General features: G+C 41.9%; 1 protein-coding gene across 1 annotated transcript; it reads right to left on the bottom strand.

Annotated features, from left to right (window-relative positions):
- Positions 1-2357: 2357 nt before the first annotated feature.
- On the bottom strand, positions 2358-4959 carry LOC109760140 (histone H3.3). The gene is made up of 5 exons (XM_020318972.4): positions 4815-4959; positions 3337-3428; positions 3071-3147; positions 2882-2972; positions 2358-2782 (listed from the first exon to the last, which is right to left on the bottom strand). The coding sequence occupies exons 2-5, from the start codon at positions 3406-3408 to the stop codon at positions 2612-2614; spliced, it is 411 nt and encodes a 136-aa protein (XP_020174561.1). The 5' UTR covers positions 3409-3428; positions 4815-4959; the 3' UTR covers positions 2358-2611.
- Positions 4960-27282: the final 22323 nt, after the last annotated feature.

Here is a 27282-nt window from a genome sequence, read left to right as displayed (position 1 = left end):
CCGACGCGGCCACCGCTCGAGTGCAGGAGTCCATCGAGCACTGCCTCGCCGACGCGCAGGCCCGGGCAGTCCTTCGCGAAGAGAAGACCGAGGCGCGGTGGTCGGCGTTGATGTCGAGCAACGCCGTCAAGCTCGACCTACTCCGGACCAACGTCGCCGCGAAGAAGAGAAACACCGACCTGGCTTTCCTGCTAGGCGGGGCGGACATGCTCCAGAGCACCGACGAGGCGGTCAAGGCGTGGTACTTGGTGGAGCGCGACCTCATCCTGAACCAGCTTCCCTCGACGACGCCGCCGACGCCCACGCCGACGCCGCCGCCAAGCCCGCGTGATGACGCCTCCACGACGCCCAGCAGCACCCAAGCCGCGCCGACACCGCCCAGCGCAGAAGCAGCTCCGACACCGCCAAGCCCGCGCACGCCGACTCCGCCGACGCCTGGGGCCGACCCCGCCGAGTGATGCGTTGCGCACGCGAACTTGTGCCGCTCTATTTTTTGTACGCCTGACTATATCCGATCGCCGAACTGTGACTTGTGATCGCCGGACTTGTGGCGTCTTTTGTGAGCGGGAACGACCAAGTTCGAATTTTCCACGTCCTGGGAGCGTGACTGGGAGCTAGGTCGCCCCCAGGGGCCGAACTAGCGCCGGTTCGCCCCCAGACCACTCTTTTTTAGCGCCCTGGGGAGCCGAACGGCTGGAGATGCTCTGACTACATCAGTGCGTCGACCTTTCATGCAGTCAGCCGCGTCGGCATTCGGTTGTGTGCCGGCCTGCGCTTGCCAATCCTGGCAGGTATGGGAATGAACATTTGCTATGACTGTCTTTTTTTTCATGGTAACACGTGTCTCATTCATACCATGAACATTAAAGTACAAGTCACATAAAGACCGACATGACAAAAATGAAAAAATAACAGAACGTCTCTGACCTTAACTCCCGTCACCTACCTCCAGCACCACCATAGCAGCCACCGGAAAAAAATGACGGATCACCTTTTCACCCGAGCTCAACACGGCTCCATCGCTGATATACAGCTTTGCGGACTTCGAAGGTGGCTCGCCAAAGACGAAACCATTACCGTTGAACGAATCAGACCGGGGCAACACCCCGGACACGCCATTGAACTCCAGATCCGGCACCCCCACATGACTAAGACGTCGGAGGAGGAAACCATACCTGTCATCCACGAACCACGAGCCCAGCACACGTTCCGTCTTCCAGATGTCGTCGATGCAGACCACAATCTGCATTCGCTCCTCGACTACCTACCAAGCTCCGCGCTGACGTTGGAGTAGACGCCGTCGCAACGGCGGAGCCCGAGGACACATGTCCACCACAAGCCGCCATGACATCCCCGCTTGAACAGACTGGTTCCAGATCCTTCACCGACCATAGAGACGATCGCCTCGCCGGAGAATAATCTGAAGCTTTTTTATTTAGCATCGCCGTCACCGCCGCTGAAGCCAAGACGTCGAACGATCCAAAACCCTAAGCTTCTTGGGTCCAAAGTCTAAAGCAAAAACGATCCACACGCGCAGGATCCGGTGACCGCCCTCACCACTGACGACCAAAAGGTCGCCGGCGGAGGAGATCCGGCGCGGGAAGGAGCGGCTCTCCTGCCGCGGCAGCTAGGTTTCTCGCTACGGAAGGAAACAGAATAAGGCTGCAGGAGTTGGACCTTTGCTATGACTGCCTCGCAGAGTCGCAGTGGCGCATGGAGCACCGTCTCGCTTATACTTCCTCCGGTCTCAAATATAAGTCTTTTTAGAGATTTCAACAAGTAACTACATACAGAGCAAAATGAGTGAATCTACACTCTAAAATATGTCTACATACATCCGTATGTTGTAATCCATTTGAAATGTCTAAAAAAACTTATAGTAGAAACGGAAGGAGTGGTAGAAATACACGCCACCTACCTAAAGTAGGTACACGGCCCTCCTACCATCATTCTCCCGCTTTTTTCTTGATATGTTCTCTCACTTCTTTCTAATAGGGCTGGAAATCTTTGGCCTCCGTTAAACCACGCCACAAGTGAGACTGGTATCATTTACCTGAACAATTTCTAATGTCCAGACATATTGCAGAGCAGTCTAATTTCCATAGCGAACTTGCAGGACTTGCTCTTTTTTTTTTTTGAGGGTAGGACTTGCTCTTTTGGCTATCACAGCTTCAGGTCTATGGTTGGCTAAACAAAGACGGCTACTAGCACAGATTGACAGGAATTGCAAACGCTATCGGTGAACATAAATTTCACTTGCCAGCAACCTAACTAAAAACAGTTCACGCTACTAGCATGGATGCATCCCAATTCAAACTTGCATGGCAGAGATACAGATAAAACGAGACACAAGAACATAATAATGGTTCACACAATCACTAATTTTCAGACATAAAATGCAAGCTTCAGATAGGCACCAACCAGGTGGATGATTTCGGACGACCAACGAACAAATGATCCAGCTCCACGAACATAGTATTGAACAGAGTACGCTACTGACATATTACTACACACGACCAGTATTAGTAGTTCACGACACATGACAAGTGTTCAGCAGCAAAAGCAGACGCAGATGCCCACCAGAGCCATTCCCACAGGCAAAGCAAGCACCTTAAGCCCTCTCGCCACGGATCCTCCTAGCCAGCTGAATGTCCTTGGGCATGATGGTCACGCGCTTGGCATGGATGGCGCACAGGTTGGTGTCCTCGAAGAGACCCACCAAGTAGGCCTCTGCAGCCTCCTGAAGGGCCAGCACCGCATGGCTCTGGAAGCGGAGGTCAGTCTGCACAGACAGAACAAGACAGTGGTTTTAGTTTACTTGATTCATACTATAAGAGTTGCATAACAGGAGCATAACAATAGTCCACAAACTGATGATCACCTTGAAGTCCTGGGCAATCTCCCTAACAAGCCTCTGGAAAGGAAGCTTCCTTATGAGCAGCTCAGTGCTCTTCTGGTACTTGCGGATCTCACTGCAAAGTCAAGCACAAAATTTACTCATTTGGGGATACTTCAAAGTGAAACTGTATGCAATAACACATGCTAGCATAGGTTGGAAGGCTTTACACACCGAAGAGCAACAGTTCCAGGGCGGTAACGGTGAGGCTTCTTCACTCCTCCAGTGGTGGGAGCAGACTTACGGGCAGCCTGTCGAAAAGCAAAACAGAGCAAGTGGTCAAACAAAACAATAATACCATTATAATCCATATACATCAATCAGATATCTGGTCATAAGCTGGCAATGAAGGTTGAAGTTCAGATTATATCCAGTTTAATTTACTGAAACCATAAATAAAGATATGGCATAGATAAACTATCAATATTGCAGTCACAAACCTTGGTGGCCAACTGCTTCCTTGGAGCCTTTCCTCCAGTGGACTTACGAGCAGTCTGCTTAGTACGAGCCATGAGCAACAACCTTGGTTTACCTGAAGCAAAAACAGAACATAGTCAGTTCTATGAATTGAATATCACAACAGCACAACTATAGTCTTCTAATAACCAGTAAACTGTGCCTGGCTGCTTGTTGCAAGCAAATCCATTCAATAACTAGAGTCCCAACAATCATCAGCCCAGAATACCTACTGAAATTTTGAACATCATACAACACAGCTATATGCCCATTCAGATAGAATGCAGTGTATTTCTAACTGAACTTATCATTCAAAAGATCTACCTTCAGCATAGGTTGTTCACTCAAAAGATACACAGAAAGATGACACTGAAAAACTGCAGCCTGGTACTTTTTTACCACTAAAGAAATCAAGGCTACCATGATCAACTAATTTTGCAAACAGAAGCAAGAAAAGAAATAGCAGTCCACTCATGAAAAATATGCTTCCTAGTTATCCTATATAACGGTTGAACATCAACTTCAGATAGTTATATGCACATGCTTTTAGTTTATCACAAGAATGAACATTAGCTAACTGGCAAGTTGGTATGATTCAGATACAATAAATGAATACTAGATGTTAAGCAATGAACAGTTTTGCATTTGCAATCTTTTCAAAATGGCTATGCAACTGCTTCCATGTATCAATGCACACAATTCACTTCCACTATCGGAGTAGCTAAGTATAGTTGTTTATCCTGACCCTATCATTCCCAGATACCCAGACAGCAGATTGCTCTCAACATCAAAGTCAAAACAGTAACATAATTACATTTGCGCTGACCATATATATCATGCAGTACATAAGACTTCAGATACTGGGTATGTCATGCCAATTCGTTCCAACCCTACAGTCCTAAAAGAAACTACCTACCCGCAGATACCAAATTCTCCAAACAAGAGTTCAACTCCTCAGAAGATAAAGCACACACGCCAATAATTCAAAGCGTAATTTATACCACCGTAACACACATGAAACTACGGATTTGAGGGGCCAGCAGATTAACTACCGACGCAAATCAAATATGGCACAACTAACTAACTTGGGTACAACTATGGTGTACACGAATCTACAGATCTGCGGAAACTCTTTTGATGGCTAAGACGCAAAATCATATATCGCCAAATCATGCGATTCGAACTCGAACTACATCGATCGGCCTGCTACTAAACAACAAAACCACCATCAAGTAGGCACAGGTATTTAAGCATGGTACAGGACCCGAAAGCATCGGCCGAAGCAATCAGAATCTGGAACCACGCCCAAACCCTAACCGCGCCTAAAATTCAAATCCGCGCCATGTTAAACCCGAATCGACCGCCCCGGCGAGATTAACGCGGACCGATTCACCAACCACGGCGGGGAACGAAGGAATCAAGCTACCGAATCGAAGAGGACAAGAGGGGGGGGATGATTTACCTCGCGCGCCTCAGAAACCCCAAATTCGCCGAGAGGGAGAGGTTGCAACTTTCAGGGGCCTCGGAGAGCGGCGGTTGGGTAGTGGGGTTTTTTTTTCGGTTCGGAGGATGAGGTGAGGTTTTATACTCGGGAGCGGCCAGCCAGCCATGCCTCGGTCAGAGCGGACGGCCCGGATGTTATGGTTTTGTGCTTGGCTTCGAGCGATCGGACGGCGGAGGCCAGCAGTTGGGCGGTGCCACGGATCGCGGTTGCTGCGTGCTACGCTCCTATTGGCTAGAATATGGAGGACGCGAATCGGGGATTAGTGTGGGGTGGTCGTATACGGTGTGTTTTTTCGAATGTACGAGAAAATGGCCTGCCTCTGATATGTGGGGACGGTGCTGTGCCGTAGACGCTGCCTTTGTGTTAGCGTTTGATATAAACATCCCCTCATGTTTATTTTTTTGGGCTAAAAACTGTTTTTATTAAATTTCAACAATCATTGTAATATAAATAATGTTTGGGAAATTATGTGCCCCGCACGACCTGCCGAAGCTTCGGTCGGACGCACGCGTGCGACTTGATCGCGTAGCGACCCACCACACACTTGTCTTCCCAGATCCACTTTTTTGTGTTGGTTTTTTTCTTTCTTGGCCGACCACGTGCCCTTGGCCCGTCACGATCCATTTTCTTTCTTCTCCTCTTCGGCCCGTCGTCCTCAGCCTTCCTCATACCTTCTTCTGAAGGGATCGAGAAGAGGGGTCTAGAGGGAGGCTTATTAGACCCTTAACAAGTAAAAGTAGCAGTTTTTAGTTTCTTCAAGTTAAGGTTGAGTTTAACACGTGTTAAAGGGGTCACAATACATTTTACACAAGCATAGTAAAAATATGAGCAGCGGAAAGAGTAAAGCATGCAAGTGCAAGAATGTAACGGGGTTGGAAAATGGAGTGTGCAAACGCAAAGAAGACGCTGAGATTTTTTGCGTGGTTCTCGTAGATGGTGCTATCATATGTTCACGTTGATGGAGACTTCAACACACGATGGGTAACAGTTGCGCCAGTTCACAGAGGGCTCCACCCACAAAGGGTTCACGAACAAGCAACCTTGTCTATCCCGCCATGGTCATTGTCCACGAAGGACTTGCCTCACTCGGGTAGATCTTCACGAAGTAGGCGATCTCCTTGCCCTTACAAACTTCTTGGTTCAACTCCACATCATGTCGGAGGCTCCCAAGCGACACTTAACCAATCTAGGAGACACCACTCTCCAAAAGGTAATAGATGGTGTGTTGATGATGAACGCATTGCTTTTGTGCTTCAAATGATTGTCTCCCCAACACTCAACTCTCTCTCACATATTTGGTTATGATGAAAGAATGATTTGAGTGGAAAGCAACTTGGAGAAGGCTGGAAATCAAGGTTCAAATGGTAGGAATGGAATCTCTTGATCTCAGCACATGAGTAGGTGGTTCTATCTCAGAAAACGAATGGTGGAAGTGTAGGCACGTTCCGATGGCTCTCCTCAATGAGGAAGAAGGGGTGGAGCGGTGTATATAGCCTCCACACAAAATCTAACCGTTACACAATTTTGACCCATCTCGGTAGCACCGATCAGAAAACTCGGTGGCACCAATCTGTGTAAAAATATGAACGTTAGTAATCTCGGTGGGACCGACGGGAACAACTCGGTGTGACCAATGTGCTAGGGCTTAGGGCAAACCTCATCTTGGTGGCACCGATTGCATCATCTTGGTGGGACCGAAGTGAAGCGATAAGCAACAGAGAACCAGTCAAGCCAACTCGATGGGACCGATTGCAACATCTCGGTGAGACCGAAGTGAATCCAACAAGTCATAGAGCACTGGCAAGGCCATCTCGATGAGACCGAGTTCCATATCGGTGGAACCAAATTGTTAGGGTTTTTTACTGTGGCTAAGTGCAGATGAACTCGATGGCTCCGGGTAGGAAATATCGGTGGGGCCGAGTTGGAGTTTAGGTTTTGGACATATTTGGATAGAAAAAGTGGCTGAGGGTTTTGGAGCAATATCACTAAGCACTTGAGCAACAAGATCATTAAGCAACACCTCATCCCCTTAAAATAGTATTGGCTTTCTTATGGACTCAATGTGATCTTGGATCACTTAAACAAAAATGTAGAGTCTTGAGCTTTTGCCAATCCTTGTCCTTAGCATTTTGAGGGGGTTCCACATCCTCTTGTCCTTGCCATGCCACTGTTGGACTTATCTGAAATATACTAGATAAAACTATTAGTCCAACAAAAGATATGTTGACATTAATTACCAAAATCACCCAGGGGAGCACTTGTGATTTCATCTTCCTCGTGTGAGGAGCGCACCCCAGGTCTTCTTCCACCTACATCTTCACCATTGCTCGTTGAAGCTCCGACATGGGTGGGGGAAAGGAGTTGCTACTGCAGCTCGGCGAAGCTGCATCTGCTTGTCAGTTGCGCTATGACCATGGTGACCATGGCCATGATCACACCATCATGGCGCCACGAGCTTGAGGGGTGGCGGGGTGCTGCATGTTGCGACTTTGGTGGTTGCGTGTTAGAACTAGTGGCGCGACGCGCTGGAGTTGACAAAAATATTTGCTACATCCACTCGCGGCAGAGCTACGACCTGTGATGGCGAAGACAACGGTTTGCTGCAACCATCGTCTGCTTTTCCTATGACCGATGAGGAAATCTACTACATCCATTCATGGCGGAGATGCGACCCATGGAAGCAGCGATGGTGTTTTTTGGTACAACCGTCATTGTTTTTTGCTACAACCGGCGAGGTTTTTTGCTACATCCATTAAATGCATTGACTAATGGTCGTCGTGCGTGCAACCCCGTGCAGCGAGCATCGATGGAAAATAGCTTCAACCGACATGGATAAAAGCTTCAACCATCAACTTTGTCATTATCATCACCAACTCTCTCTCCCCTCTATGCAACCTTGTAACACCTCTTCTCCCTGCTATAATCTCTACTTAAAAATGGTGCTTAATGCTCGTTATGTGGAAAATATTAAACACTACTTTGATAATCCTGATAACACCCCATTCAACTTGATAATGGGAGATACTTTGGATCACCAGAAATAGTTTAGGGATTATAGCTTATCTCAAAAAGGGGAGCTCTTATGGGAACAAATTGGTTGTTTGCAATGGTATGATTGGAATTCATGCTTGAGGTATGATTATACTTGTTGTTCTAAGATGAAGGCTCCACAACTTCCCTTTCAATGTGAATTTAATGATAATGAAACCTTGTCTTCTTATGCTAATGGTGTATATCATTACTATGATGTGGAACGAATAGAGGAATTTGTCGCTTTTAGGGGTGCTTATGAAATTGAATCTTTGTTTGAAACGTATGAAGATTGTGATGATGCTCCCTACATATTTGAAAATTATGTTATACTTAAATATTGTTATGAGAATTACAAATACAATGTTGATATTGATGAATTTATTGAGAAAGTCTCCGTTGTCCAAGAAGAGACTAATATTCTACAGGAATCTATGGAAGAAGAAATTGATGAAACTGTCAACTCATTAGATGAAAAAGATGACAAGGAGAGCGAAGAACAAAAGGAGGAAGAGCGGCTTAGCTAACCGTTCCCACCTTCTAACTAGAGTAACTATTAAACTCATGCATTATTTAATTTCCCTTTGTGCTTACCGGATGATGAATGTTATGATCCCTTGGATTCTGCTTGCTATGCTTGTGGCAATGATGCCAATATGAATGATGCTTATGGAGATGAACTTGATATAGTTCCTTATGTTAAACATGAAATTGTTTCTGTTGCAGCCACACATGATAGTCCTATTATCCTTTTGAAATCTCTCAACTACACTACATCGAGAACTTTGCGCTTATTAAGGATTATATTGATGGTTGCATTTTACTGTTGCACATGATGATTTTGATGGATATAGTATGCATGTGATTGCTGCTCCTACTTGCGATTATTATAAGAGAGGAACTACATCTCCACATCTCTATGTTTCCAATACGATAAAAATGCAAGCAACTGTTTATGCTATGCATCGGCCTTTACTATGTGTGCATGAATTGTTCTTTTATGACATGTCAATGGATAGGAAGAGAGTTAGACTCCATTATTATGTGATATATGTTGCTTTGTGCTCACTACTAAATTACAAAATCATTGTTAATTAAAATTGGCTTTGATATACCTTGGGATCCGGATGAATCAATTACTTGAGCACTATATGCCTAGCTTAACGGCTTTAAAGAAAGTGCTGCCTGGAAAAAACCTGGAAGTTTTAGAGAGTCATTTTATTCGGTTGTGTGCTTTTAAAAAGTTTTAAAACAAACAAATTATAGAGGGAACCTAAAAATAAAAAAAATAAGAGTGAAAGTGAGACAGATGAGCAGTGTGGAAGTGGGGGCTAACCTTGAACTCTGTTCATGCCCATGGATGCTTTTGTGAACTTTGATTACAAAAAACATTCAACAAAAATAACTATCCCTTGTACAAATCCATTGTATTATCAAAATAATGTGCCAATATTTACCTTTAGGATGTTTAAATTGCTTGTTTGGTATGTGTAGTGCAAAAAACAGAAACTTCGGTTGTAGTGTGCAAATTTACAATTTTTTTACTGGAACGTCAAGACTTTCTGAAATTTTCACACAGTACTACTATGCAATTTTTTATCATGTCCTAAGTTTTTAGAATTTTAGAGTTACAAAAGTATATTTTTCATTTGCATCTTTGCAGAATGTCCTATTTCATAGGTTGTTGTTATAATTTCTTTATCTGCTTATGTTTGAAATCTTGTTGAGCCCCACTGGTTTGGGAGCCACGGAATTGTGATAGAATACAGTGGGTAATTTTTTATTGTAATTATACAATAATGTTATAGCAGGACATGATGGGATTTGATGTTATATATCGGTTAAGTTTTGTGTGGAGGAAGTGTTCGAAGACAGAGGAGGTATCGATAGGAGAAGAATAAGGAGAGGTAAGAGATCAAGTTTGGGGATGCCCAAGGCACCCCAAGTAAATATTCAAGGAGACTCAAGCGTCAAAGCTTGGGATTCCTCAGAGGGCATCCCATCTTTCTTCTTCAATAATTATCGGCATGTGTCGGTTTTTGTTTTGTTCACATGATACGCGTAAATTCTTGGAGCGTCTTTTGAGTCTATTTTTTCATTTTCTTTTATGCACCATGCTGGTATGAGATAGTCCTGGGTTGATTTATAGAATGCTCTTGCACTTCACTTATATCTTTTGAGTATGGCTTTATAGAATACTTCATGTGCTTCACTTATATCATTTGAAGTTTGGATACTCGTTTATCTACCTTTGGAAAACTGTTATTTGTAGAATGCTCATTTGCTTCACTTATATTTATTAAAGCATGGTCTTTTCTATAAATAATTAAACTCTCATGATTCACTTATATCTATTTAGAGAGTCAACAAGAATTGGTCATTCACATGGCTAGTCATAAAATCCTACAGAAAACTTGTAGATCACTGAATATGCTATGTTTGATTCCCTGCAATAGTTTTGCGCTATTAAGATGATAATATGTGGGTGTACTAGTGGATGATTGTGGTTTAGTAAAAATATTGGTATTAAAGTTTGTGATTCCTGAAGCACGCATGTATAGCCTCTAATTTTGCGATGAAGTTGGAGCATGATTTATTATTGAGTGTCTACCTTATGAGTGACGGTCGGGGACGAGCGATGGTCTTTTTCTCCGAATATGTCCCCTAGGGGCATGCGAGTAGAACTTTGCTCTGAGGGCTAATAAACTTTCACAATAAGTATATGAGTTCTATATGACTAACGTGATCCCATGGATTATACGCACTCGATCTCACTTCTGCATATTGCTAGCCTCTTCGGTGTCGTGCATTGCCCTTTCTCACCTCGTGAGTCAGTGCAAACTTCGTCGGTGCATCCAAACCCTGTGATATGATACGCTCTATCACACATAAGCCTCCTTATATCTTCCTTAAAACAGCCACCATACCTACCTATTATGGCATTCCCATAGCCATATATCGCCATGCAACTTCCATCATCATCATATACATGACTTGTGTGTTCATTGTCATATTGCTTTACATGATCATATAGAGCTGACATGATATTTGTGGCATAGCCACCGTTCATCATTTGTTATACATGTTACACTAGATCATTGCACATCCTGGTACGCTGCTAGAGGCATTCATATAGTCATATTGTTTCATTTTATTGAGTTGTAAGTAAATAAAAGTGTGATGATCATCATTATTAGAGCATTATCCCAGTGAGGAAAAAATATGATGGAGACAATGAATCCACCACAAGTCGGGGTGAGTCTTCGGATTTAACAAAAAAGAGAGGCCAAAAGAGCCCATAAAAAAGAACAAAAAAAGAAAAAAAAAGAAAAAAAAAGAAAAGAGAGAAAAAGAGAGAAGGGGCAATGCTACTATCCTTTTGCCACATTTGTGATTTAGAGTAGCACCATGTTCTTCATATAGAGACTCTCCAGAGTTATCACTTTCATATACTTATGGGAACATATTATTCTGATGACGGGCTTCCTCAAATGCCCGAGGTCTTCATGAGCAAGCAAGTTGGATGCACACAAACTTAGTTTCCGTTGAGATTTCATATACTTATATCTCTTAGTGCATCCGTTGCATGGTAATCCCTACTCCTCGCATTGGTATTGATTGATGGGCCTCTCCATTGCCCATTGATCCGCCGAGTTGATAGGAGATTTTCTTCCTTTTTGACTTCCCTTATTGATCTCTATCACCGTATTCTATTCCACACACAGTGCTATATCCATGGCTCACGCTCATGTATTGCGTGAAGCTTGAAAATGCTGAAGCCGTTAAAAAGTATGATCCAATTGCTTGGCTTATCATCGGGGTAGTTCATGATTAGTATATTTATGCTAGGAATACTAAGCATGACGGGCTATATGATTTTGTAGGGATAGCGTTTGATACGTTGGAGGAATACTAAGCATGACGGGCTATATGATTTTGTAGGGATAATGTTTGATACGTCTCCAACGTATCTATAATTTTTATCGTTCCATGTTATTATATTATCATTTTTGGATGTTTTACAATCATTTTATAGCAACTTTATATCATGTTTGGGACTAACCTATTAACATAGTGCCCAGTGCTAGTTGCTCTTTTTGCTTGTTTTTTACTTCGCAGAATATCAGTACCAAACGGAGTCCAAACGCAGCAAAACTTTTTGGAGATTTTTTTTGGACTAGAAGACACCTTGGGGCCAAGAAAGCACATGGGAGGAGTCCCGTGGGGACCACAAGACACCAGGGCACGCCCAGGAGCCCAGGCCCTCCCTGGTGGGTTGTGGGGCCCATGGAGATCTCCCACATCGCCTCTTCGCCCTATAAATTCCCAAATATTCCAGAAACCCTAGAGGAGTCGATGAAAAATAATTCCAGCCACGACAAGTTCCAGAACCACGATATCTAATCTAACACCATCATAGAGGGGTTCATCATCCTCATTGGTGCCTCTTCGATGATGCGTGAGTAGTCCACCATAGACCTAAGGGTCGGTAGGCAGTAGCTAGATGGCTTCCCCTCTCTTTTTGATTCTCAATACAATGGTCTCTTGGAGATCTATTTGATGTAACCATTTTTGCAGTGTGTTTGTTGGGATCCGATGAACTTTGAGTTTATTATCAGATCTATATCCATGAATATTATTTGAGTTTCTTTGATCTCTTATATGCATGATTATTTATAGCCTCATATTTATTCTTCAAATCTTTGGTTTAGTTAGGGCAACTAGATCGATTTTTCTTGCCATGGGAAGAGGTGCTTTGTGATGGGTTCGATCTTGCGGTGTACTCTCCCAGTGACAGAAGGGGCAGCGAGGCACGCATGTATCGTTGCTATTAAGGATAACAAGACGGGGTATATTCCTACATGAATATATCTTGTATGCATCTTGTCATCGTTCTTATTGCATTACTCCGTTTCTCCATGAACTTAATACACTAGATGCATGCTGGATAGCGGTCGATGTGTGGAGTAATAGTAGTAGATGCAGGCAGGAATCGCTCTACTAATCTTGGATCTGATACCTATATATTGATCATTGCCTTGGATATTGTCATAATTATTCGATCTTTTATCAATTTCCCAACAGTAATTTGTCTACCCACCGTATGTTATTTTCTCGAGAGAAGCCACTAGTGAAATCTACACCCCCCGGGGTCTATCGTTTATTATATTGCTTTTAGATCTATTTTCCATTGCATTTGTTTTCAGATCTATTATTCTAAAAACCCAAAATACCTTGCTGCAATTTTTCTTTATTTATTTTATTTCGCGTTTTATCGAGATCTATTTATCCAAACTCATACAAAACTATCTATCTTTTTTACCGAGGAGGGATTGACAACCCCTCTTACGCGTTGGTTTGTGAGGATTTGTTGTTTGTGTGCAGGTACCATTTACATAGTGTTACTTGGTTCTCCTACTGCATTGATACGTTGGTTTCATAACCGAGGGGAATACAAACCGTAGCTATACTTCATCATCCCTTCCTCTTTGGGGAAATACGACGCCGTTTCTAGCCGCATCAAAAGGAATTTCTGGCACCGTTGCCGGGGAGACTGATCGCTAAAGGGCACCAGATGCTCTGGCGCAAGGTATTGCGACCAGAACAGCTTCTCTGTCGAGCTCCCCTCTTCGGCTCAGAAGAACTCCGCAGCATCAGCAACACTGCGCGACAGATCCACAAACGCTCCTGGGGAACTCCAAATCCGGGTCAGTAAGAGGTACCTTTTCTTCACATATTTGCTCTGCATAATAAAGGCCTTACCCGCCACGATTTTCCTGGCCTCCTGGATTTCCTGGAGGTCGCCCTGGGCTTCAACCCGGGCCTCTTATGTGCTTTGGTGGGCCTTAGCAAGTTCGGAATCTTGGTCCGCAATCTTGCGCTCCAAGGACTCGCATTTCTTTACGGCGTCCTGGAGCTCCTGCTGGACCTCCCCGACCCTTGCCTCATGTTTTTCGCGGGTGGCTTGTTCCTTCGCCGCTCTCCTCCGGGCCTCGGCCAGCGCGTTCTTGAGGGACTCCACCTCGGTCGCAGCTCCTACAAAATATCATGATAACATGATCAACACAAACAATTCATATCTTTCTATATATGAATAGGCCATTGCATACCTTGCTTGTCCTCTAGTTATTTTTCACACGGCCGAGCTCTTCCTCGGCCCGCTCTAGACTCTGCTTCAGTTCAGAGACTTCGGCAGAATGGGAGGTCGCAACCAGCATCGACGCCTGCTTATCCACATAGACATGTATGGTTAGTCTCCTGCGAAAATTATTTGATCCTTTGTCCAGCTTTTCTTTTCGAACACCGGACAGAGTCTCAGGGGCTACTGTCTATACTATGACATTCTTTTTACATAATTACGTCGTATACCTCAAAGCCTGTTAGAAGGCTGGTGCAGGCTTCGGTCAGTCCGCTCTTAGCGGACTGAACCCTCTCAACCACCGTACCCATGAGGATATGGTGTTCCTCAACAATGGAAGCACTTTGCAGCGCTTCCAATAGAGTATTCGGTGCCTCTGGATGAACAGACGTCACCAGCGGGATAGGTGATACGTCTCCAACGTATCTATAATTTATGAAGTATTCATGCTATTATATTATCCATCTTGGATGTTTATGGGCTTTACTATGCACTTTTATATTATTTTTGGGACTAACCTATTGACCCAGAGCCCAGTGCCAGATCCTGTTTTTTCCCTTGTTTCAGTGTTTCGAAGAAAAGGAATATCAAACGGAGTCGAAACGGAATGAAACCTTCTGGAAAAGTTATTTTCGGAAAGAAAGCAACCTAGGGGATTTGGAGTCCACGTCAAGAAAGCAACGAGGAAGGCACGAGGCAGGGGGGGCGCCCACCCCCAGGGCGTACCCTCCACCCTTGTGGGCCCCTCGTGGCTCCCTAACGTACTTCTTTCACCTATATATATCCATATACCCTAAAACGATCGGGGAACAGAATAGATCGGGAGTTCCGCCGCCGCAAGCCTCTGTAGCCACCAAAAACCAATCAGGACCCTGTTCCGGCACCCTGCAGGAGGGGGGAACCCTCACCGGTGGCCATCTTCATCATCCCGGCGCTCTCCATGACGAGGAGGGAGTAGTTCACCCTCGGGGCTGAGGGTATGTACCAGTAGCTATGTGTTTAATCTCTCTCTCTCTCTCTCTCTCGTGTTCTTGAGGTGGTACGATCTTGATGTATCGCGAGCTTTGCTATTATAGTTGGATCTTATGATGGTTCTCCCCCTCTACTCTCTTGTAATGGATTGAGTTTTCCCTTTGAAGTTATCTTATCGGATTGAGTCTTTAAGGATTTGAGAACACTTGATGTATGTCTTGCGTGGGATAACCGTGGTGACAATGGGTTATTGTATTAATTCACTTGATGTATGTTTTGGTGATCAACTTGCGGGTTCCGCTCATGAACCTATGCATAGGGGTTGGCACACGTTTTTGTCTTGACTCTCCGGTAGAAACTTTGGGGCACTCTTTGAGGTTCTATGTGTTGGTTGAATAGATGAATCTGAGATTGTGTGATGCATATCGTATAATCATACCCACGGATACTTGAGGTGACATTGGAGTATCTAGGTGACATTAGGGTTTTGGTTGATGTGTGTCTTAAGGTGTTATTTTACTACGAACTCTAGGGCTGTTTGTGACACTTATAGGAATAGCCCAATGGATTGATCGAAAAGAATAACTTTGAGGTGGTTTCGTACCCTACCATAATCTCTTCGTTTGTTCTCCGCTATTAGTGACTTTGGAGTGACTCTTTGCTGCATGTTGAGGGATAGTTATATGATCCAATTATGTTATTATTGTTGAGAGAACTTGCACTAGTGAAAGTATGAACCCTAGGCCTTGTTTCAACGCATTGCAATACCGTTTGTGCTCACTTTTATCATTAGTTACCTTGCTGTTTTTATATTTTCAGATTACAAAAACCTATATCTACCATCCATATTGCACTTGTATCACCATCTCTTCGCCGAACTAGTGCACCTATACAATTTACCATTGTATTGGGTGTGTTGGGGACACAAGAGACTCTTTGTTATTTGGTTGCAGGGTTGTTTGAGAGAGACCATCTTCAACCGACGCCTCCCACGGATTGATAAACCTTAGGTCATCCACTTGAGGGAAATTTGCTACTGTCCTACAAGCCTCTGCACTTGGAGGCCCAACAACGTCTACAAGAAGAAGGTTGTGTAGAGACATCAAGCTCTTTTCTGGCGCTGTTGCCTGGGAGGTGAGTGCTTGAAGGTATATCTTTAGATCTTGCAATCAAATCTTTTTGTTTCTTGTTTTATCACTAGTTTAGTTTATAAAAGAAAACTACAAAAAATGGAATTGAGTTTGTCTCATACGCTTCATCTTTTTAATATCTTTCGTGAGAATGATGGAAAGGAAAATTGTGCCAAAGTGTTAGAAGAAGAATGCATTAAAATGTTTGGCACTAAATCTTTGAATGATGAGCATGATCGCAATGTTGTTAGTATGAATTCCTTGAATATCCATAGTACTAATGATAATTGCACTAGTCATGATGAAAATATCTCTTATAAGCATGTCGATTTTTTTGGAGTGTATTGGGTTTGCAAGTACACACCAAATAGGGAAGATAGATATTGCAAGAGGCACAAGCATTTAGAAACTAAATCGTTGCAAGAAAGTCTTGATGTTTGTGCTGAAAAATTCAATATTTTTCACGATCCTTATGAACTTTGCAATGAACATGGTCATTTAAATCTCCAATGCAAATTGTTTCATGACCGAATCGTGTCCAAAAATTGTGATAATTTGATTACCCTTGAGCATCGTAAAGATCTTAGTCTTCTTTTGGGGTATGAGGAAATGAAACATATAACTGAGGGTATTCCAAAGTTTAATCTTGATAGATTTCTTGATTTTGATCTAGAGAAGATTTATATGTATTGTGCGGTGAATTGCATTGAAAATCCTTATATTGCCAACTACATAAAGAAAAGAAAACAAATAGAGGATGAAGAGAATACTAATGAAAGGGAAGAGACTTCCCAATATCCTCCTATTATTTCTTATGATGAATCAGGTAATGAGGAGGAGCCTTCTATTCAACCAATCTCATTAATAAGGAGCTACAAAAAGAGGATTGAACCCACACATGATGTGGTGAAGAAGAAGAAAAGGAAAAGGAAGAGAGGTAAAAAGATATCTCTCCCAAATTATGTTGCTCCTATCATTATTGTGCCTCATGAAAATGAATCAAAAATAATTGTGGAAGATGATGCACTTGATGATGATCTCGTTATGCCTATTGCTTGCTGTGATGATTATGATTGGGAAGATAATGATACTTCTTATGATCTTGAAAATCTTTTTGGCACTTGCTTGGAAGAATATGATAATTGATATACTATTGGTGTTATCCATACTATTAATGATGAGAGTGATTATGCTTATGATATGAAAAGGCCCAAGCTTGGGGATGCTATGTTTGAAGGATGAGATATTTGAGAATATAATTGCTGCAATTAATGTTTGTCCCAAGCTTGGGGATGCTACGTTTAATAATGATGATATTTTTAGCCTCCCAAGTTTTGATATGCAAAGTTGTTATGATGATAGCATGCCTTCTACCTATGATGATTATATTGATGAAAGTGGGTTTGGAAGAGTGACAACTTTAGGAAGTAATGATCCCACTAATTTGGAGGATGTTGAATCTTATAATGTTTATGAAAGTGGATTTGGAGAGGTCATGACTTTATTTGGTGATGAGTCCACTATCTTGGAAGAGGTTTCAATCGATTATGATGAGAACAAAGTTGCTACTTATGATAATTATTGTGATGAAACTTATGCTATAAAAAGTAGTGATGATTATATTTATAAAACTTGTCATGATTATGATTACCCTTTTTCTGAACATTACTCTTTTAATGTGGAAACAATTTATAGTATTCAAGTCTCTTATGATACTCCCACTATTCCGAATGAGAAGAATTTTGCTTATGTGGAGAGTAGTAAAATTTCTATGCAAGTAGATCATGAAAAGAATGCTTTAGGTGCTGGTTATATTGTTGAATTTATTCATGCTGCTACTGAAAATTATTATGAGGGGGGAACATATGCTTGTAGGAATTGCAATAGTATCAAGTTTCCTCTCTATGTGCTTAAAGTTTTGAAGTTATATTATGCTTGTTTTGCCTTCCTATGCTAGTTGATTATTGTTCCCATAAGTTGCTTGCTCAATAAATCCCTATGCATAGGAAGTGATTTAGACTTAAATGTGCTAGTCATATTCTTCATGATTCTCTCTTTATGTTTCAATTCTTATCTTTTTGTGAGCATCATTGAAATCATCATGCCTAGCTAGGGGCGTTAAACGTTAGCGCTTGTTGGGAGGCAACCCAACTTTATTTTAGTTTCTTGATTTTTGGTTCTGTTTAGTAATAAATAATCCATCTAGCTTCTGTTTAGATGTGGTTTTATGTTTTAATTAGTGTTTGGGCCAAGTAGAACCTTTGGGAAGACTTGGGTGAAGTCTTTATGATCATGCTGTAAAAAACAGAAACTTTAGCGCTCACGAGATTAGCTAAAACTTTTTACTGGAGAGTGCTATTTAGTTGATTATTTTTGCAGATGATTACTAGAAAAATTCCTCAGGTCCACCAATTTATTTTAGAATTTTTGGAGTTCCTGAAGTTTGCGTTAGTTACAGATTACTACAGACTGTTCTGTTTTTGACAGATTCTGTTTTTCGTGTGTTGTTTGCTTATTTTGATGAATCTATGGTTAGTAAAATAGTTTATAAACCATAGAGAAGTTGGAATACAGTAGGTTTAACACCAATATAAATAAAGAATTAGTTCATTACAGTACCATGAAGTGGTGTTTTGTTTTCTTTCGCTAACAGAGCTCACGAGATTTTCTGTTAAGTTTTGTGTTGTGAAGTTTTCAAGTTTTGGGTAAAGATTCGATGGACTATAGAATAAGGAGTGGCAAGAGCCTAAGCTTGGGGATGCCCAAGGCACCCCAAGGTAATACTCAAGGATAACCAAGATACTAAGCTTGGGGATGCCCCGGAAGGCATCCCCTCTTTCATCATCGTTCATCGGTAACTTTACTTGGAGCTATATTTTTATTCACCACATGATATGTGTTTTGCTTGGAGCGTCATTTTATTTTCTTTAGCTTTGCTTGCTGTTTGAATAAAATACCAAGATCTGAAATTCTTAAATGTTAGAGAGTCTTCACATAGCTACATAATTATTTAACTACTCATTGATCTTCACTCATATCTTTTTGGAGTAGTTTGTCATTTACTCGCGTGCTTCACTTATATCCTATGAGTAAATGGTTGAATGATTTGAATGTCATAAAATCTGAAATTATATATGTTTCATATGCTTATCCCATGGGGAGTAATGCCTTTACATATAAGAAGTAGAGGTGGTAAATTTATTGAAGGTTAGCAAACATTGTATTGGTCACTTGAACAATTCATGAAAGAATATTGAAGGAAGAGAGATTTCACATATAATACTATCTTGGACATCTTCTATGATTGTGATCCCCATTAATTATTTTCACACCTGAGCAAATTAGTTGAAGTTGGACAAGGAAGACAACATAATGAGTTATGCTTGGGTATATTTGTATAAGTTATATTGTTTTGGATCCTCTAACATGTGGTGCTTGCTATTTAGAATCCTTTGCTAGCCAAAATATCTGTACTAAGCGGGAATACTGCTTGTGCATCCAAATTCCTTGAACCGAGTTTCTTCCATGAGTGTCCACCATATCTACCTATATGCGGTATTTACCTGCCGTTCCAAGTAAATTTGCATGTGCCAAACTCTAAACCTTTAAGTAATAATCTGTTTTGTATGCCCGAATCGCTCATGTAGCAACTACGGGTTAGCAGTATCTTCCATGCTAGGTGATTTATTCTCACGATGAGTGGACTCCGCTCATCATTCACGAGAAAATGGCTGGTAACTGGGATGCCCAGTCCCATGATCAAAAGATCAAAATCAAATCAAAAATAATTGCAAACAAAACTCCCCCAGGATTGATGTTAGTTGGAGGCACCCGTTGTTTCGGGCAAGCCATGGATTGATGATTGTTGGTGGAGGGGGAGTAAAAATCTTTACCTTTCTGTTTGGGAACCGCCTATAATGTATGTTGTATGGAAGATATTGGGAACTCTTGGTCGTTATGTTGACAAAGAAAGCATACCTCTCAAAATTATATTCATCTCTGTTTTTCCTTCGAGCTCTGGCACCTCTGCAAATCCCTGCTTCCCTCTGCGAAGGGCCTATATTTTACTTTTATGCAAGAGTCAATAGTATTCCTTCTCATTCCAACCCACTCTTTAGTTGGCAAGCATCATGTGATGGAAAGATCTAAGCATATATGGCCATTCAAATATATTTGAGCATGAATTATTACTGTTGACATTACCCTTGAGGTAAAAGGTTGGGAGGCGAAATATTAAGCCCCTATCTTTCTCTGTGTTCGATGAATACTATTTGTTCTAAAAATATGCTTTGAGTGGTAGCAATCATGGAAGACTAAATGATAGTTGAGTATGTGAAGTTTGCGGAATCAAAGCTCTGACATAGGCTCTTCCTGAAAATAAGATGAATTGTAATTGTTTGATGACTAATAACACGGTTTGTTAGTTTTCAAGAAATTTTATGATCTATACTTTAACATGTGAATAGTTTGTTACTTGATCATGAAAAGTTCTATGAGTTGAGCTACTGTTATGACATATAATGATGCTAGAAAAGGTGATTGAAATTATCATTGATCAAACTTATGCACCTGCTAGCATTCACACTTCATAAATTATTTCTTTTATCATTTACCTACTCGAGGACGAGCAGGAATTAAGCTTGGGGATGCTGATACGTCTCCAACGCATCTATAATTTATGAAGTATTCATGCTATTATATTATCCATCTTGGATGTTTATGGGCTTTACTATGCACTTTTATATTATTTTTGGGACTAACCTATTGACCCAGAGCCTAGTGCCAGATCCTGTTTTTCCCTTGTTTCAGTGTTTTGAAGAAAAGGAATATCAAACGGAGTCGAAACGGAATGAAACCTTCTGGAGAAGTTATTTTCGGAAAGAAAGCAACCCAGGAGACTTGGAGTCCACGTCAAGAAAGCAACGAGGAAGGCACGAGGCAGGGGGGCGCGCCCACCCCCCAGGGCGCGCCCTCCACCCTCGTGGGCCCCCCGTGGTGTAGGGGAACGCAGCAGAAAACAAAAAATTTCTGACCTACGCACCAGCCCAGGACCACTATGGAGACTGCATACATGGTTTGATCTTTTTTCGTTACCGACTCGTAGCGCAGCGGGAAGTAGAGTCGATGACGATCGGCGGTGCAGATCCCCGCAGCTAGGATTTACAACCTCCCAACCGCGAGGATGTGTACCCTCATCTGCTCCTCAGACAGCCCTCCGGGAGGCGGTCGAACAGCCCCCCCGGACGGTGTCGCGGACAGCCCTTCGGGAGGACCTTCGAAACTCGAACGGTCACTCGGACAGCCCTTCGGGAGGACCTTCGAAACTCGGACGGTCACACGGACAGCCCTTCGGGAGGCACTCACGAACTAAGATCGAAACTACGATCTCTCTACAGAGTTGCACACATACGGTGTCATCTATCCAGCAGGGCTTCGCCGTCCAGAACTAGTTCCTGCCGGAACCCAGACAGCCTTACGGCTCTACGAAACTCTTTTCGTGGGAGGGAGAGAAGAAGCCAGATAATGCATGGCATGTGTATGAGAGCAAGGGATGAGTGTGGAGGGCTGCCCCTCCACCTCTATTTATAGGAAATCCCAAGGGGGTAGGGTAGTTTCACAAAAAACCCAAAATGCACATGAATGAAGTCCTTCCACAAGGACCTAGGAGTGAAACCAAGGAACAAGAGGGTCCCCAAGGGGGGATACCTCATGTGGCCGGCCACACCCCCATGAGGGGCCCAAAAAATGGCTCCTATCCATCCATGTCATCCCCAAGATCTTTTGGAGCAAAGCCCCAAAAGGTGGCTTTCCATAAAGTAACCATAAAGCTGATTTTCACTATTCACGACGACATTTTTCAGCGTCTGATCGAACTGAAAATATTTATGTGGGCTAAGAACATTTCCAGTACCCACTAAAATGATTTTCAACGCGTTCCGAAACAATTCCGGTTTTAGTGATTTTCATCTGCGAAACGCATCTGAAGTGGCTCCGGCAGCTCCGGAACATTTCCGGTTTTTATCTCAGAAAATTCCAAAAAGCTTCCAGAATGATTCTGGCATCCTCCAAGAATTATCAGGCATGTGCCGAAACCAATTTGACTTAATGGTGTATCCCGAAACAACTTTTCGGTTTCATCGAAACTTATCCGATGACCTCTCTCTGCGGTACGATTCCGCTGTCCGAAACTTTTCGGTGTCCGAAACTTTTTCGGTGATTTTCTCTCAGACTCCCTGTCTAGTATTCAGCAGATAGATGACCCTTAAGCGTGTGACCCTATAGGTTCGGTGAAGTATAGACATGACCCGGAACTCCTTCCGATCAATGATCAACATCGGAGCCGTGGACACCCATATTGACCCCTATACCCACACGAATAAATATTCGAGTGAACCTCCAGTTGCCGTGTGCTATTCCTGTTGCTTCGCGATATGTTACAAATACCCGAGGTGAGACATGTTGGCATTCCTGTGGATCAACAACTTGTCCACTATGCTAGTTACCTCGTTACCGGTATTGTTCTCTTTTCTCGTTATCGTGTTCCGGCATCCCCGTGATCAAATCACAAAGTGTCTGGCCAGACGATGATGGATACCGTAACACCGAGAGGGCCCAGAGATATCTCTCCATCGTCGGAGGAGCAAATCCCAATCTTGAGCTATCAAGTTACTTGACACACTTTTCCATGAACCCGTAAGCCGCCGTAATAGCCACCCATTTACGGATGACGTTTAACAAACCCCAAAGTTCATGAAGCAAGCATGAAGAAACTCGATACTCTCATGGTCTAAGGAATCATGCAAATGTTAACCATCTCTGTGTTATGTACCAATAAACTTGTGACGAGTGAATCTCATAGCATAACATCAATCCGGGTCGATTCAACACAAATGTTCTCTTAACATTGTGCCCTCAAAGTTGCTGGCATAGACATGCCCATGACCAGGAAAACAGAATCATCATGCAACACTTGAGCTAGTCTTAGAGGCCAGACTAGGAATACTTTTTACCGTTTATTATTCCACACGTGCATTTGAGTCTTCCTCCGAGCCTCGTGGATATTGCAGACTCGAGAATCATTGCAGTTATAGCATGGAACATAAACATAATTATGAACTCGGAGATAAATAATATCATTTATTATTGCCTCTAGGGCATATCTCCTACAGACTCCCACTTGCACTAGAGTCAATAATCTAGCTTATGCTAATGCACTTCACACCTGTGGAACACCGGTGTAAATATGCTTCGCTTGTGGTATAGCCTGATGTCCAACGGATCTGACGACTTCAGTTCCGTGTGTATCTTTGTATGTCCTCGCGTTTTCACAAAATTCATATTTTGTGTGGACTTGGCTTTGTATGTATGTGAATCACAGGTCGAACCTGGATTCCTCAGACTGAGTTATGGAGCAACTACCTGCAGTAGTGTCCCATTGTCAAAAGCCATCTTGGAACTATACTAAGTTCATGAATGAACTATATGATTCAACATCTTCTTTGTCGCTTCTAAAGCGTCAACATACTTAGCCCTTGTTATAGAATTCGCCACAGTAACTAGTTTGAACAAATTCCAACTAACTGTGCCACCACATTGTGTGTTACACAAAAACCTTAACTTAAATCAAAAATCGCACGGTGAAAAGATGAAGACTATCGATGTAACATTTTACAACGAACTCTTCATGATCTCCGCTTGCAAGAAAACATATCATCAGTACTTACTCTAGTACTCAATGACATCTTTCACTGTTGTCCCACGATCAGTACTTTGATCACTTTAGTATCCATACTCGCAACACCTTGGGAGTATTGGACATATCTGGTTGTTTTACATACCATGGAATACATGATTAATCCAAACACAAAAGTGTGTGGAATCTGCATCATGTATTTTACTCATCAGTGTTTTGGGACACCGAGTCTTGCAAAAACTCCTTCCATGTGACTTTGGCAAGAATCACTCCTTGGCGTTTTAAATGCTAAAAGGTTTTAGCATCTTGTCAATATGTATTCATTGCTTAGCCCCATTAGGTAAATCTATCTCCATAGATCATCATGCCTAATATTGAGGCTATTTAGCCTAAGCACTTCATCGAAAAACTATTTTCAAATGAAGTCCTAATTCGTGTCAAGAAATTTATTTCCAATTACCAATGTGCCAAGCACATAAGGTTTTTAGAAATATTATTACGCTCCCACTTACTTTCTTGAATTACAAGCATCTTCGTTACCCATTGATGAAGTCAAAACCCCTTTGACCATTTCATCAAAACACGAAGATTCCAACTCCATTTTGCTCTCTTCTGTCCATTGCTGGAACTCTGAAGTTTGCATACCTACTAGCATCCTCTGGATCGACAAATTACTTTGGACTGTATCATATACAAGTCCTAGCTTTCATTTCCATCAGATGGAAATGCTTTTATCATCCATGTTTCATATCTCATGATTGAAATATGTAATAATTGCTAGTTCAACCCGAACCGACTTTAAGCATCGCTACGATGAAAACAACCTCATCGTAGTCAACTCTTGAACTTGTTATTTCAACAAGTCGAGCTTTATGGATAAAACATTTTATCCGTATCAGTTTTAAGTTCCATAAATATTCGTTAGACTCTAAGTCTTCCGAAAGGTGTATCAAGGTTTTAATCTTGAATCACTTATATGGAAACTAACTCGGGTTGTATTGGCATTTAGCCAATTCCGGAGTCAGGGCCCATCAACGCTTCCTTGTGTATCGTAGGTATAATGTTGTCTAACAACAATATCTCATTTGCGCACCTGAGAGGTTTGCACGAGCCATGCCTACGTGGTTCAGCTGCAAGTTCGACCGAAGTTCATACATTTTATTGTAGAGACTTCCGTATCAGTCGCAGTAGGAAACTCTGGAATTACTTCCAAGGTCTCTTTCGTTTGATCTGATGAAGATACTGTTTATCTCGTCGAGTTGCACTATTCTCCCACTCACCTTTTAGAAAGAACCATTCTCTTTTAAAGCATACCGTTCTTTGTGGCAAACCTATTTGCCTCGGTATAGTGAGGGAGGAATACCCAATGACTTGGGATAACCTACAAAGTAGCACTTGTCTGATTTGGAATAGGTTTGTAACCTTTTACACAAGCCCCATATTCCAAATGTTAAGAAAAGATACAACATGGTTGGGCGTACCATACCATGGCTTCATTTCAACAGACCCGATGTAGCTCTTTTCAGTGTAAAAGCCGCAGTCTCTAAAGCATCACTTTAAAAGGGATAATGGCAAATTTATTTATGTCATCTTTGACCTTACCATGTCATAAATGGTTTGATTACATCTCCACGGACTTTCCACTTGCAGTGGTGTTCCGGGAGGTGCAAGTTATGAAACCCCTTTCACAACTCATCAGACATTCGCTAAACATGTAACTCAAATATTCCTTTGTGCAATTAAATTGCAGAAGCATAATTTTCTTGTTACAATAACTTCTACTTTATTTTTGAGAACCTTTTGAATGATTTCAAAAGATCCAGACTTACGTCTCATCAAGTAAATATCCACATATCTACTTGAGTCATTTCTGCAGATAAATAAATCCACCACTAACAACACTTATCGAACTACACACATCAAATGTATGATCACTAATAAGTTTGTTGTTCGTTCCTTATGGCCTGTGAACGGTATTTTAGTCACTTCACTTTTCGGAGGAAAGTTGCAAGTGTCAGATGATTCAAAATCAAAAAGACTTCAAAATCCATCATAATGGAATTTTCCATGCGGGTTTCTCAAATGTGACCAAATGTAGTGCCACACTTGTGTGGTATTCTTTTAGTCTTGCGACATTTAGCGTCAGTGTTATGGATGTATCATATTACCCTCAATATTCATAACATACGTCCCATCGATGATGGAAGTATGGCCCTTATGTTATTCATAATACTTAACAACAATTGTTGTTTTTATGAACAACTCTTTTGCAACAAACATTGTGCAATGGGCTAGAGTGTATGAAACTCTAAAATGAATTATGAAAGTAAACCCAGAGGTATTGTATTATTATCAATATTCATAACATACATCTCATTCATAATGAAAGTATGGCCCTTGTGTTATTCATAACATCGAACATAAAAAGTTCTCTTATGAACAACCTTCTTGCAAGATATCTTATGCAATGGGATAGAGTTTGTAAAACTCTAAATGAATTATGAAAATAAATACAGACGGCAATACACCGATGGAAGGTATAGTAACATTTACTATGTTCCCTGTGTATACCTTAACCTCATTTCTGGCTAGTCTTTTTAGGCCACAGTAGCTCTTACAGTGATTCGCAATTGAATGCAATCGAGCGGGTATCTTTGTGATTAACTCACAATACCCAAGAATTAGTGATTAACATGTTTAACCAGAATTCCCAAGAACTATATCTTTGACCAGCCTACTATACAACAAAAACTTGTATGACATTCATACATGAGCTGGATATTCCAGTCATCTTTCTTTCTGCCTTTTTACTTCTAACAGTTTAACTTTTAGTATTTCTCCTACTCGCAAAAGAAGCACCCAACTTAAGAGTGGCGTTAGCCCCGGACTACCTAGGCGTGTAAGTCATACTAACACCCTTTGGACACTTCCTTTCTCTTTAAGTTGTTGTTTTATTCACCTTTCATTATATGATAGGCGTTCTTCTGGATCCCTTTCCCAACAGTCAAATGCATAGTAAACACTTTTACTAATACTTGCAAACAAACATTGCTTTGTTTGTATCTGAAAATAATTTTCAGTTCCATGAATATCATATAACTATCCCAACTTTCGAAGTTTGGGTTTCATGGAAGCAAACATATTGCACTTGACTGAAACGGAATTATAGCTTTTGGATCGAAGGACGAGAGTCACATGATCCATAGCTTTAGCGGGAGGATACGGAAAGCATGCGATAGGACAAAGTCCTTCTCGGCACTTTTGAGGACAATCCTCATATTACGTTACCAATCGTAAAGTTTTAACCAGATATTTAACAGTTATTCAATTTTAATAGGGAAGGTGGAAACGCGAGCCATTATTCTACAACTATTTTGCAAGAAACACTTAGACACTGTTCATAATTAATTGCACTGAGAATTAAACATGTTAATTCAACAGTGCGCTCCCACTCAAATCAAT

The sequence above is a fragment of the Aegilops tauschii genome, chromosome 2 (assembly GCF_002575655.3).
Source record: "Aegilops tauschii subsp. strangulata cultivar AL8/78 chromosome 2, Aet v6.0, whole genome shotgun sequence".
NCBI lineage: Eukaryota > Viridiplantae > Streptophyta > Magnoliopsida > Poales > Poaceae > Aegilops > Aegilops tauschii.
This window is presented reverse-complemented; position numbering and strand designations above follow the sequence as displayed.